General features: G+C 39.5%; 1 protein-coding gene across 2 annotated transcripts; it reads left to right on the top strand.

Moving 5' to 3' along the window:
• Positions 1-6,014: 6,014 nt before the first annotated feature.
• Positions 6,015-11,294, top strand: NFE2L2 (nuclear factor, erythroid 2-like 2). Of its 2 annotated transcripts, none has more exons than XM_010135408.1 (4): positions 6,015-6,281; positions 6,449-6,544; positions 7,276-7,455; positions 9,530-11,294. In XM_010135408.1, the coding sequence occupies exons 1-4, from the start codon at positions 6,015-6,017 to the stop codon at positions 10,736-10,738; spliced, it is 1,752 nt and encodes a 583-aa protein (XP_010133710.1). In that variant the 3' UTR covers positions 10,739-11,294. The 2 variants fall into 2 exon arrangements, with proteins under 2 accessions (XP_010133710.1, XP_010133711.1); XM_010135409.1 differs by having other exon boundaries at positions 6,015-6,297; positions 6,471-6,544; positions 9,530-11,137.
• Positions 11,295-13,558: the final 2,264 nt, after the last annotated feature.

A 13,558-nucleotide genomic window follows, 5' to 3' on the forward strand; every position in this document is an offset into this window, starting at 1 on the left:
ATGTCTTTCCCTGGCAGTCTGGATAGCTTGCTTGCCATAGGATGTATATCATATGTGAAAACCATTGTTGGGAGCTGTACAGATCTTACAGTCGTAGCATTTGTTGATACCCTTCTGAAAGATGACACTTTAAGTGAAATGCATAAATCATCCACCTCTTGGACAAGTTATTTCTGGAGTGAGAGTTGGGAGAGTGGGTGGGTGGTGTCCAGAATTGCATTTGTAGGGGGAGGTTGCCCTTCCAGCCAGCCAGAGCCTCTTACTGTCTCTGTCAGAATAATGCCCAGACAAGGCTCGTAGTAAAACTTTCTTAAGGATGCTGAACAATCCAGCCAAGGAGTTTTTCAGCTAATCTAATTTATAAGAGTAGGTCCTGGTAATTTGGCATTGACTAGGAGAGCATGCTGAAATACAGTGGGAGGTACAGTCTGAAATACGAGATGTGTGTTATGAGAACAGAGGCTAAATATGTTTAGCTAATGATATATCAAGTCATCTTCTGTTTCTGGCCTGCCAAAGCAGTCTAGCGGTTTCTTTGTTCATTAAGAAAATGAAATTTGCCTACAACACCTTTCAGCGACTGAGCTTGTCTCATATGTCTGTGTTGCAGCAGCAGAATGTCCCAAGGCACATGGTCAGCATTTTTCCACAGGGTTATTTATGTAGACATGGAGTGGAAATTTCCTTACATCATCAGTTCTTTAAAGCTATGGCTTTCTAACCTTTTTAGAGTCCTAACTTACCTAATAGGTAAGTTAGCCTGTCAGGGCTTTAAAAAGAATTTGCCAACCAGGATATTGGGCATCAAAAAGCAGAAGCAGTTTGGTTTAGTTGTGCCAGGTCCAGTTGTGCCGATAGTAAGTGGCACAGGTATGAAAGATAGGAAAAAAAGACACCCTCTCACACCGTGTTTCCTCCTGGATTGTCTGACAGGACTTGTGGAAGAATGTGGGACAGCAGGCAGCTCTGCAGGACAGTCAGGGATTTGACCTTGGGCATTCACAAATCACAGGTTGTTGTCACATTTGACAGTTATCCTATCACACTTTCAAATCCTAAATCCAAACAAGTAAAATTGTTATTGTATTTCTCAGGTGACCAGTGTAAGTAACTTCTGACATTCCCTTTCCCCTACTGTTCTCATAAGGGCTGCTGCTCATTAAAATTTTTCATGTCCTCACTGTCCCAGTTAATTTCTCTTCTTCAATTTCCAGTTGTAAAGGATTGAAAATTGCAAACTCAATTTTTTTTTTTTAAAAGGTTGTGGTGTTGGACTAACTTTTACCTGCTTCATGTGCTTCTCTGAAGCACAAGGCTTATGTGTCCAGGATTATTTTTTTCTGTAGTTATAAGTTGTAATTAAATAAGCTTAGCTTGAAAAGATTTCAAAAACAAACCATGGTGACTTCAGAGATCGTATGAAAACACTGAATGATTTACAAATAATTCTTAAACCCTCTACTTGAACAAAATCAGTTCCTCCTGAGGATAATGAGGGGAAGACATTCAGCTGTTGCTACAGCTGGATATGTTTTTCTTAAGAGGCAAGATGCTTCAGCTCTTCCTCTTGCACTTGCTTGATTACTTCATCCCCCCTCCCTTTTGTTCTTGCCTTGGAATATTTAAGGCTCTTGATCCTCACTTCCTACATGTTGGGTGTTTTTAATACAGCAGAAATTTAAGACACTTTCTGTTTATTCCATTCAGTTTCTGGAAAACAAACAGGAATTGGGGAATACTTGGCCATCTCTCATTCTGTGGGTAAGATATGGGAGTGTTTTCCTGCTGCTTGTGGTCTGAACACCCTGCTGGATGCAATAGCCATTGATTCTATTGCTCTTTCATTTATTCATGCTGTCATGTCATCTCTTTTCCTGGAGTTAGGTGCTAATGGATCATGGGAAAGAAAAACAAATCCTTGCCTGGTGAGAGATTCTGCTAGTGTTAGAAGAAAATGTGCAAACCCCAAAATGTGCTCTGTGCTAAGGGAATAGCTAGTAATGGGTTGAGAGTGCTGTCTGAGATAGCAGATTGTTTCTCTTGCTGATGCTTGGGCTGCTGGATGTTTCCACTTTACCAATGCTACCTGTAAATGGCTTATTTATATTCCAGACAAAACCAGAATGAGTCAGGTAAACCAACAGGAATGAAATGAAATGTTAGTGTTTTGGTTAAAGCGCAAAGTTAAGTCTATGAACATAACATGAAAACAGGGTCTTTTCCCTTTGTTTCTACCCTCCTGCAAGTATGTTTGCATAGGAGCAATAAGAGTTAATTGTCAAACTTGACAATGTAGTCAGAGATTTTCTCATAAAATGTATAACAGACTCTGCCCAGATGGCAAATGCTGATATGTAAATCTAAAACATGAAAATTTCCACTGGGGGCCAGATGGTGGCTTAATGTGAATTGTTTAACATTCATGTTTACCTTATTAAAAGTGCCTTTATATGTCCAAACTAAGCTATCAATGTGGTGGAAGAACATATCACTAAATGAACAACAACAGAAAAAAATCAGTGAGTACAAGGCACCTCCTGCTTACATGGATCATGGGAAAGTAAAGCATGTCCTTATCTGTTGAGAGAATTTCTTTCTCCATCTACAAAACTGTGAAGAAAGTATAAATAAAATCAAATCATTTTTTGCTTGGGAAAAACATTAAAAACATATTAGTTTCCCAGAAGTTACAAATGTTGGACAATGGTAATACACACATTAAATACCTCAGTGTATTTCCCCTCAAAATAGGTGTTGGTGCTCAATGGGAAAGAGGTGAGCTCTCGGTGAAGGGAAAGCACTGCAGGTGTAGTTGCTCCTGGACACAGGTCCTTCCTCCTACAGAGGAGGCCTGGCTCTTCCAGTGCTGCCTCTTGGCTCTGCCGAAACCGTCTTTTCCTCTGATGCAATTCAAGAAATGGCGCAACAGAGGAAAGAACAAACGGGCACTTGTGCACTGTCACATGATGGGCTGCTGGCGCCTTTACAGTAAATCGGTCTGATATTAAGGGAAGTGGTTAGCGTGGCTCCGAAGGGCAGCAACGAGCCCTGGGTCAGATGAGTCCTCCACAGGACTCCCAGTGCACATGCTCCAGCTTGGCTGTGCTCCACCTGAATCTCTCTGAGACCAGTACATCGGGTTGAGGCATCTCAAAACCAGAGGGTAGCTGTGGCAGAGGCAAGAAGTAAAGTACCTTTTAACAGCATTAGTTAAACACTTCAGGGATCAAATACGCAGTTCTTTTGTGATGCTTTCACAGTGGAGGGGGAAAAATGTTTCAGTGCTAAACCTAAAATAGAGTGCCTGCCTGTATCTGCGCGTAGGCAGAGAAATAATTTAAAGAGGAAGGTTGTGGGGAGGCTGAAGGAACAACATTGCAAAATATTTGCTTTAGACTGCAGGGGGTTTTGTTTGGGGTGAAGGGGGGTTTTTGTGGTTTTTTTTTTTTTCAGTTCTTTGCCATCACCTTCTGCTGGGGGTTGTGATTCATTCCTTAGTGAATCACTGGTCAGTGCTGTCTCTGTTAACTTTGGCCTGAGGCTTTGGACTAATGCCCAGAATTATTTTTTTTTTTCTTGAAAAGGGCAGTTTTACTAAAAGCATTAGCTGAAATTGTAGCTAAGTGTTAAGCGGAAATTTAATGTTTAGATCAGTGGGCTATTTGATGATACTGCATATTAGCATATTGAAGAGAAGAACACTTCCTCCATGCATCCCATTCATGTGAAGAGTTATTAGTTGAATTGTTTTGTGAAATTAAGGAGGCTAATATTACTGTATTTATATAGAACTTTTCAAACTGAAGATAGGAGGGCTCTTTTGCAGTTATATGGTGATAATTTAAACCAAAAAAACCCCCAAACCCTACTCTTTTGGTTTGAAGTGCCGCAAACACCACAACTAAATAAAATAAAAAAGGTGCTCCTTGAAAAGCATCTCTCTCCAGGGTAGAGCACACCACCATTTAGCAAAGCTCAGCCCTTGCCAGAGACAAGATACTGGGCTCAATATGATCCCCTGAAAAATAGTGACAGGAGCCAACTGATGATCTCATATTTCTTAAACAGCCTAAGACCCTGAAAACCTATTAATTCAAAAGCTGTTCATTCAAAAAATAGTCCTGCTTGCTGAATTGATTGCTTCACACACGCAGAGGTGGTGGAGTACAGCCACAGCTGGTGAATTTGGAGATCTCTCAACTCTCAAACAAGGTAGTGCCCAAAGCTACTTGTATTTATAATTAACATAGCCAGCTGAAAGATTTAGCAGCTGTGCCTTAAGTTTTCACACTCAGGCTATGTGGTTTGTGTTCTTAAGGAAAACTTGTTATGCCTTCTGTGTATCTTTTTTTTTTTCTGGATAAAATTTAGTCTTTGTGATTTAAGCTGAATCTGATTTAAGCTTGTATATTTCTGTGCTGCAGTCTGTTGCAACTTGGGGAGGAAAACAGCTCTTAATTCACAGCCTTGTGCATTATACGCACACAAAATCTTTTGAGTCACATTTTTAATGATGCTTTATAAATGAATAATTCAGAAGTAAGCCCTAAAATCCAGATCCTGCAGCTCTATCTAGAACATATTGCAAATGCTGCAAGACGAGGAAACAGTTTTGAATCTGCTGCAGGAGACAGTGAGCAGCTGGTAAACTACTGGCCTTTAATGACGCTATACCATATTGCACTATCTCCAATTACTGCAGAACTTAATTAGTTCATTTTACCCTGCCAGTCTGGAGAGACCAAACCTTGTCTTGGGCAGCCACTGTAATTATTTCAGGTTCTTCATTGCTGGCTGTTAAAGCTGAGTTTGGTCTCTCCCCGCAAGGTATATTAAATATGTCTTAGATCTGGGAATGCCTGTATTGTGATAGAGACAGATATTTTATCTAACTGCCCGATTCTAGAGACAAGTAATTTTTATAGTAACTGACAGAAGTAGTCCATGCTGTGTGTAAATGAGTGCTAATGGTATAGAATTTTTAACGAAGAAATGAGAATACTGAATTGTTTTGTTCGAATGTGGACTTGCCCTAAAGATTTTGCCACAACTGCCGTAGAGAAGTGATCGTTTTGAGTGGCAGCGTGACTTGGTGTTCAGGTTACTTTGCTTCTCTATTTGAAAATAGTCTCTAGAGATAAGGGAATGTTTTAATTTGATAGCAAAATAAATGTATCTTGGGTGTAGCTACCTGAATCAGTGAAGTTCTGTTTAAATGGAATGTAGTGTTTGGTGTGTTGTTTGTGGTGTGCTGGACCGATTGAGATGCCCTGTACGCAACATTAATTTTGTGTGCTGCTGCTAAAGGGTAGTTTTAAGAATAACAAAATATGCCACAAAATCAAAACTCTCAGGCACCAGCTAGAAATTGCTGATGTTTTACCTATCTGAAAACTGAGGCTACCAAGTAGTAAAATTCTGTATTAGCGGACATCCAAATTGATGATTTTTCAGTCTTAGGTTTTCTTCACAGAAGAAAATAGTCCAAACTTCAGCTCTTAAAAATATTGAATATTTGAACACTAAAAAACAAAAATCAATCCACTAACCCCCTTCTCCCCAGAAAATCCTCCTTATGTCAGCTTTTACAGTTTTGTAAGATCATTTGAAAAAAAAATTACATAGGCAAACTTTTCAATTTCAGTTCTTTTTTCCTGAAAATAACTTTCTTAATGTGGCATAATTCATTCTATAGCTTCATGTTTTCTATGGGCTAACTCAGGAAAGAGGAGTATCTTTATCCTCTGGCTAGTTCAGGTATTACCTTACCAACTGTAACAAATATCTTAGTTTCTGTGAGCCCGTGGGCAGGCCACAGCAACCAAACCATGAGTTCTCACACTTTGGAAAGGTTGTATAGAGCCATATTTTATTTAGATAATTTTGTAGGATTGAGAGGTAAGCCTCACTTATGAGTCTACCTGTTTAATAAAAAAATTAAAAGCTTTGCTATTGTTTTAAACTGGTTTTGCTGGGGAGGACGCTTGCTTAAAATAACATTTCTGTTACAGGACATGAACTTGATTGACATCCTTTGGAGGCAAGATATAGACCTTGGGGCAAGGCGTGAAGTTTTTGATTTTAGTCAGCGACAAAAGGAGTATGAACTCGAGAAACAGAAGAAACTTGAAAAGGAAAGACAAGAGCAGCTCCAAAAAGAGCAGGAGAAAACTTTGCTGGCTCAGCTGCAGTTAGACGAAGAGACCGGTGAATTTGTTCCTGTTCAGCCAGCTCAGTGCATTCAGTCAGAAAATACTGAGTCACCAATCGTTTTTTCACAGGTAAACTCTAGTATGAGTTTGTGAGTGTGCTTAAACCTTTTTCCATTCTCAGGAAGACATAATTTTAGTGGTTACCTACAGTGAATTTGCATTCATTGCTTAATGGAAGATTCTTCAGTTATTCAAAGATGCAGTAACATTTCTTTTTATATAACTTTCCTATTTAGACCACAGAGACTTCAAAACCAGAAGCAGAGACCTTGTCCTTTGATGACTGCATGCAGCTCTTGGCAGAAGTGTTCCCGTTTATAGACGACAATGAGGTAAAAATGCTCAGTACAGCGGTTTCATGGGTAGTCTTCTAGGGGATCAGTCTTGTGTCTTCCCTTACTACGATTTGTCTTCAGCGTAACATTAATTTCTGATAGGATTTGAGTGTTGTCCCCAGGCTGACTCCAGCTGTGATAAAGCAGTGCAGTAGGCTTGAACTGGGACTCTGTCCGGAGGGAGTGGAGCGGTACTCTTGTGTTCCTTCTGCTTACTGAATCCCGCAGCCAGGGGTCAGCAGATAATGCCAGCTGGTGGCAACAGTTGCAGTTACTGCACATAATGGTACTGGACTTTGTCGGTTCATTACAGCGAGCTTAGTGCAGCTCTCCAGAGTGAGTCCATCGGAGTTGGTTTATTTCCATGTACTGACCCAGACTATTTGATACGTAAGGATGAGCCCTTCACCAACCAGTTCCTAGCTATTTTTTTTCCTATTTCTTTCCTTAATGTGAAAGCACCTTTCCTTGAGGTATTTTTATATTATCCCTTCCTTTGTTTGCAAAAAATGCTTTTGTTAAGAAATAACTCTCTGTCTGTTCTGCAGAAATGGTGGAACACCAAAAAACAGATTTTTGTTTTGGAAAGCTCAAAATTGTTTGGGTTTTTGTTTTGTGTGGGTTGGTTTGTTTTGGGGGGTTTTTTTGTGTGTGTGTGTGGAGGGGGTTTGCTGTTATTGTTATTTTGATTGGGTTTTAAAATTTATTTATTTATTTAAACACTCCAGGCTTCTTCAGCTGCGTTTCACTCGCTTGTTCCTGCTCAGACCAATAGCAACCCAGTCTTCATTTCCTCTGATGAAACTCAGCCACGTGAATCATCTGTTCTAGATCCACTTACTGATGCAGAGAATATGCAGAACATAGAGCAAGTTTGGGAAGAATTATTGTCCCTTACAGAGTTAGAGGTAAAGGTTTAGTATGATAAGCACCTAGAAAAAAAATGGTGTAATATTTTGGAAGAGTATGGTATTTTGGAGCACGCAGTACAGCAGTATCTTAACAGATGGTGATTATGAGAATCATGTTGGATCCTACATTGTGAGATAGACATCTTGCAGATGTAAGCTTTAATTTTTAAAAAACAATCTATTGAAAAATACATATGAGAAAGGAAATAAGTTGATAATCAGAAGGCCTTAATAAAACAACATCTGTCTTCCCAATCAGAACTTCCCCGTGTTTAGCAAAATACTGTTTGCCTCTGTATGCAGTTTTTTACAGCATGATCATGGTTGAAATTTCAGCTGCTTAAAAATGGACATTTCTGAATTATGGATCTACAACAGGAATTGTTTGCACAACCATTACTGTAAATGGATTTCTGCAGTGTCTGATTATGTGAATAATTTATGGTTACTTTCACATTCCACTTCTATCAAAGGATAAGGTTTTATAAATATAATAATAGAACATTTTTAGATACACAGAAGTGTCAGGTGTAGTTATATAACTACTGTTTATATATGGTCAATAAGAACCAATTATGTAATGTTCATGAACTGAATACTTCAAAGGAACAAAAAAAATTACTTTGTAATGCACAATTTTGAAGTAGAGCCAAGGACACCTAGGGGTTTTTTTCCTCCTATCCTTATGTTTCCATTTTCCTTAGATTTGAGTATAAAACTGAGTAAATACATTTTCAAATATATTACTGTAGAACAGCAGCATGCTTCAGCATGACACTGCTCTGTGCTGTTAATGCACTGCATGAGTGCTCGGTGAAATAAATCCGAATCACATTTTAAGAAGTTTGCAGGAATTGCATCTTTCCTTCTGTACATTTTCCCTTCACCTTTTATATTTTTCAAAATTTTCCTAATCTTTACTTTTGTGGTACACTTAAAAGCCCCATGTAAGTAATAAGGGGAACTGGCTGTGAAGAGGCAGCAGTGATGGTGAAAATACATTAAGAAACCAAACCAAAATTACCTGTTGCAGTACCTGTGAAGATGTAATTGAATAACCTTCTGAAAGAAGTGAGATAATTGAGTACATCGCCTCTCATGATACGTTTGAAGAAAAGGCAAAAGAAAAGAGCTCTCACATCCAGAATGTTAGCTTAAGCCTTGAACGATCTCTGGTTAAATAATCAGTGTGGTGTCCCTTCTTAAGAGAAACAGAATCATTTTGGTAATTGCCAAATTCTCTGGGGATAGCAGGCACACTTATTTAAGCTTCAGTTAAACTGACACCCTGTTGGAAAGAACATTGGTCTTGTACCCAGTGGTGTAATAGGCTTCGATGCTCATCTTGGTGTTAGCCAGCTTAACTAAAAGTGTGGGGGGGGGGGGGTTAATTTTTAAAAGCCTTGGTTAGGCTTCGATGCTCATCTTGGTGTTAGCCAGCTTAACTAAAAGTGTGGGGGGGGGGGTTAATGTTTGCAAGGCTTCGTGTTAGTACTCTTTTTACTTCACCAAGAATTACATTTCTCTGTACTGAACAGCAGGTTTGTTCAGTAAATCCTAAGAAAATCTCTTTTTTTTGAGGAAAAGAAATCTATCACTTAATGTGAAATTAAGAGCGCTAGAAGTAATTGTTTGCTAGTAATGCTCATTGTCTCATTCAGTGTTTTTACATTTACTGTACTCATGCCATTGCTAGCAGTGGTGCTTGTGAGAAGCTCAGGATCCCCACTTGCAATTTACCAGAACAGGAGGGCTCCGTGCAGCTTCCATAGGACACTGGAATGGGTCTTTTCAGCATCTGGCAATGAGTTCGAGAGGCTCTGCTCTCTTAATCTAAATAGCTGTGTCCAGAACAAGTTGTTTCATACTCTCACATTAGGTATGTAGTCTTCTTTCTAGATGGCCTCTCCATAGTAAAAGTGTGGTGTAGTCATCTAGGTTACAGCAATTTTGTAATACCCATTTTATGTGCTTCTTTACTGCTAAAATACTTAATTTTTGAGGATTATAGAAGAAGATTTTATCCACTGGAGATGTGATGCTCAACTTCTGTCTTGCATTTCCCATGTAGTGTCTTAACATTGAGAATGATTACCTGGCTGAGGTAAGCACAATCACAAGCCCTGAGACCAAGCCAACAGAGATGCACAACAGCTATAATTACTACAGCTCATTACCCATCGTGAGAAAAGAAGTTAACTGCAGTCCAGATCTCCTGGGTAGTATTGAGGACCCCTTTTCCAGCATTTTACCACCAGAAGACACCAGCCAGCTGAGTGCAAACTCTTTAAATGACACATCCCCTTCAAACTCTGATTTCTGTGAGGATTTCTACACCACCTTTATTGATACAAAGGCAAACGGTGACACAGCAACAACAAACACTATTGGTCAGTCGCTTGCGGAAATTCTAAGTGAACCTATTGATCTTTCTGATTTCTCACTGTGCAAAGCTTTTAACGGCAGCCACTCAGGAACCGTACCAGAATGTAATGATTCCGACTCTGGCATTTCACTGAATGCAAGTTCCAGTGTCGCATCCCCTGAACACTCAGTTGAGTCAACTGCCTATGGAGATAAGACTTCTGGCTGTAGTGACTCTGAAATGGAAGACGTGGATAGCGCTCCTGGAAGCGTGCTGCAGAGCAATGTGAGCGTGTACTCTTTGCGGCTCCAGGATCAGGTGTTTTCTCCCGTGGGGCCAAGCACGCCAACACCTAGTTTGCAGTGTACAAACACACCAAAGAAAGAATCCCCTGCCAGTCCAGGGCACCCCAAAGCTCCGTTCACAAAAGATAAACCGTCAAGCCGCCTTGAAGCTCATCTCACAAGAGATGAGCAAAGAGCAAAAGCTCTGCAGATCCCTTTTCCTGTTGAAAAAATCATCAATCTCCCTGTTGATGATTTCAATGAAATGATGTCTAAGGAGCAGTTCAACGAAGCCCAGCTTGCACTCATTCGAGATATACGCAGGAGAGGCAAGAACAAAGTGGCTGCTCAAAACTGCCGTAAAAGAAAACTGGAAAATATAGTGGAACTGGAGCAAGACTTGAGTCACCTAAAAGATGAGAGAGAGAAACTGCTTAAGGAAAAAGGAGAGAATGATAAAAGCCTCCGTCAAATGAAAAAGCAGCTAACCACCTTATACCTTGAGGTCTTCAGCATGCTGCGTGATGAAGATGGGAAGTCTTACTCTCCTAGTGAATATTCACTGCAGCAAACCAGAGACGGTAATGTCTTCCTTGTTCCTAAAAGCAGGAAGTCAGAGACTAAACTCTGAGGAGCAGCACAGCTGGCTACTGCTCTCCGAGTTTCTATTTTTGTATCGTTATTCTGATAGTTTTTACTGTGCGGTGGAATGCAGAGTAAGGTAATATTTTTCAAGTAATTCTATGCAATGATATTTTTAAAGTTAATAATTAGGTTATGGAGGATGTTCAAAACTAATAGAGTAATGCAGATGGATGTATGCAAAACTTGTAATCTCACTTTTATAACAGACATTTCCTTCTTATATCATCACTTTGACTAGTTTCCATATATACATGTAAATATTTAAAGATACCGTATTTATATACTGTTTCTATCTCTTGTTCTATCAATAGATTTATTTGATATATATAAAAAATTATTCTAGCCTTCTAAATATTTCTTGCAAGATAAACAGTATGGTTTCTGATACTTTTTTTATAAATATTCAATGGTGGTGTTTTCCCATTTTTCTTACATTTATACTTGCTTTATATTTAAAATGTGATTTTAATTTAGTGTAAAAGTTGATTCTTAGTGTTTGATTTTGATTTATCAATTCATTAAACTTTTTTTAACTCTACTTCATACACATCTATTTCCCTAAAGGGAAATCCTCACCAGTTTTCCAAGGGTAAATCTTCACGTAACAAATGCACTCGATAACCAGCGACGGATCACGCAGCATTGTCAGCATTACTAATGCTTTGATCAGCACCACTTTATCTGCCCTTTGGAAAGATCCTGTTACACCAGGTTAAGTTGCAAATGTAGCCCAAGTTTACATAATTTGTGTTTTACTCTTTGAACACTACTTAAATTAACGATGATCTTTCCTCCAAAGGCATTAAAAAATGTCAGCTAAGACACTGTCAGCATTATTCATTTTTTCAACTGAAAACTCAGTACACTTGAGTAATTGTTCTAGAAATACACTATGTGTCTCTGACTCCAGTCGGTGAGCATCGCTTGTCCCTGCTGCTGCTTCAGAGCTTATGGAAAAAGGCATTCTCCTACCTACCATCCACCTGCACTGTTTGGAACCTGTGCTCAATTAATTGAGCAGCATTGTGGAGTTGAAATTATGATTTTTAAGAGAATAAAAATTGGACGAATAAATAGCATTGTTTTATTTACTTTTCAAATGGACTCACCGTACTTGATCATCGTGGATGTTGTGAATACAGAAAATGCATAATTTAAAATACACCTTAATCTGAACATTAAAAACTGTATCATCATCCTTCACCTTGCCCTATGCAACTTCTGAAATGCACTTTCAATCTGAAATCATTCTAGTAATACCTGTCTTAGAATATTATGCAAAACGTAAGTACAATAAACACAGAGTTATTTTTCAAGACCTCATGGTACATTTTTTTTTTTAAAAGAAAGAATGGGAGATACTGAAAAGGGGTAGAGTAGGACCCCCAAAGATTGTTTAATAATGCTGTAGGAAAAAGGGTTTAAGGAGGGACATCAGAGTAGGAAACCAGCCTTCCATTAGTTCATTATTCACAAAGCTAGAGTAATGCTAGTTAAAATGATATGGTTGTTGGTGGCTTCAGAGCTGGAGATTTTTATTTCGCAAATGTTTTAATTGTGATGGAGTTGCATACGTAGCAGGAAGCACCTCCTGGCATGGCTGGCCATGGATGTCAAAGGAACAGTTCTAGATTATCATAATCCCAATTCATCACTCTCTACAGCCCTTATGAATGTCCTCAAAAAAAAAGGGGGGGGGGGGCAAAGAGGAAGTACAGAAAGCCATCCTTCTGATGAATGTCATTCTGTCACAGGATGCTGTGGAAGGTCTCCTTTCGTATAATCTCCAGTGACTGTAAGACCTCTGCCCTGAACAGCATTAACTGATTTGGAGCCTAAGGTTGTGTAGGTGACAGTTTTGTTTTTCCTTGTATGCACAGAATTTCAGACACTATTTTACTGTCCAGCTGCTCACAGTAGTATCAGTGTAACTCTTCACAATCAGCTTGTTTTGTATTACCCCAAATATTTGTTTATTTCCAATCTTTGTCACCTTGTCATTCATCTTCCTGTTAACTCATTTACTGATTCTGAATAGCAGAGCCAACGCATACCTGTCCAAACACCCAGTCTCTCTCTCTCTGCAGTGCAAACTTACCTAAGCAGAGAAAGGGGGGTAAAGGGGGAGGGGCACAACAATAGCTTCACCAAGAAGGTATTTTTTTGCTCTAGGGCAATGTAATGCCAGGGGCTGTGATCCTATCTCCTGTGTTCTCTTTAAGAGGCAGGTGTAACAGCCAAGTACCAGCACCTGAGGAAAGTCTTTGGTACCTAAACCTGGGACAGGCAAGATGTTCCAGCCCTGCCTACCTTATGAGAAAAGTCCCAATTTCAGACAGTGTCTCATACAGTGTTAACTTGCTGCAAACTGTGAGGTCCTGCCCCTCCCCCGTCTGTATCTGAGGCAGCAGGTATAGCAAAATCGTAAAAAGCCCTGTAGCATCAGATTTCTGACATCCTGGAAGTGCTAGGAACCACGACTGTTATACCAAGTAGTGACACTTGTTTTGCACAAGACATGAGGAAACATAAATCCAGGTGACCCAACTTGCTCTTTGAAGCTGCTTACCTTGGTTATACTTCTGTGGTAATGGTGGGTCAGTCCATCCTGCTGATGCAAGAACCCTCCCCTTTTTGGAACAAATGGCCAGTGCCAATGGTTGAAAAATCTAAAGGCTGGATTTGATGGATGAAGCACATTTATTTGCACTAGATGGGGCAGCCAAGCACCAGCTTAAACTAAATCAGATACTGCTGCTGTGAGAAACACCTTTCTTGCTGCTGCAGTTCAAAAGTGACTTTGCAA

The sequence above is a fragment of the Buceros rhinoceros genome, unplaced genomic scaffold (genome assembly GCF_000710305.1).
Source record: "Buceros rhinoceros silvestris isolate BGI_N320 unplaced genomic scaffold, ASM71030v1 scaffold3814, whole genome shotgun sequence".
NCBI lineage: Eukaryota > Metazoa > Chordata > Aves > Bucerotiformes > Bucerotidae > Buceros > Buceros rhinoceros.

What these genes read in the sequence shown, in the direction of transcription:
- NFE2L2 (XM_010135408.1), top strand. Translation starts at nt 6,015, where the DNA reads ATGAACTTGATTGACATCCTTTGGAGGCAAGATATAGACCTTGGGGCA. An exon ending in CGTTTATAGACGACAATGAG is followed by an intron (nt 6,545 to 7,275) that starts GTAAAAATGCTC and finishes TAAACACTCCAG; the next exon opens with GCTTCTTCAGCTGCGTTTCA. An exon ending in TGTCCCTTACAGAGTTAGAG is followed by an intron (nt 7,456 to 9,529) that starts GTAAAGGTTTAG and finishes TTTCCCATGTAG; the next exon opens with TGTCTTAACATTGAGAATGA.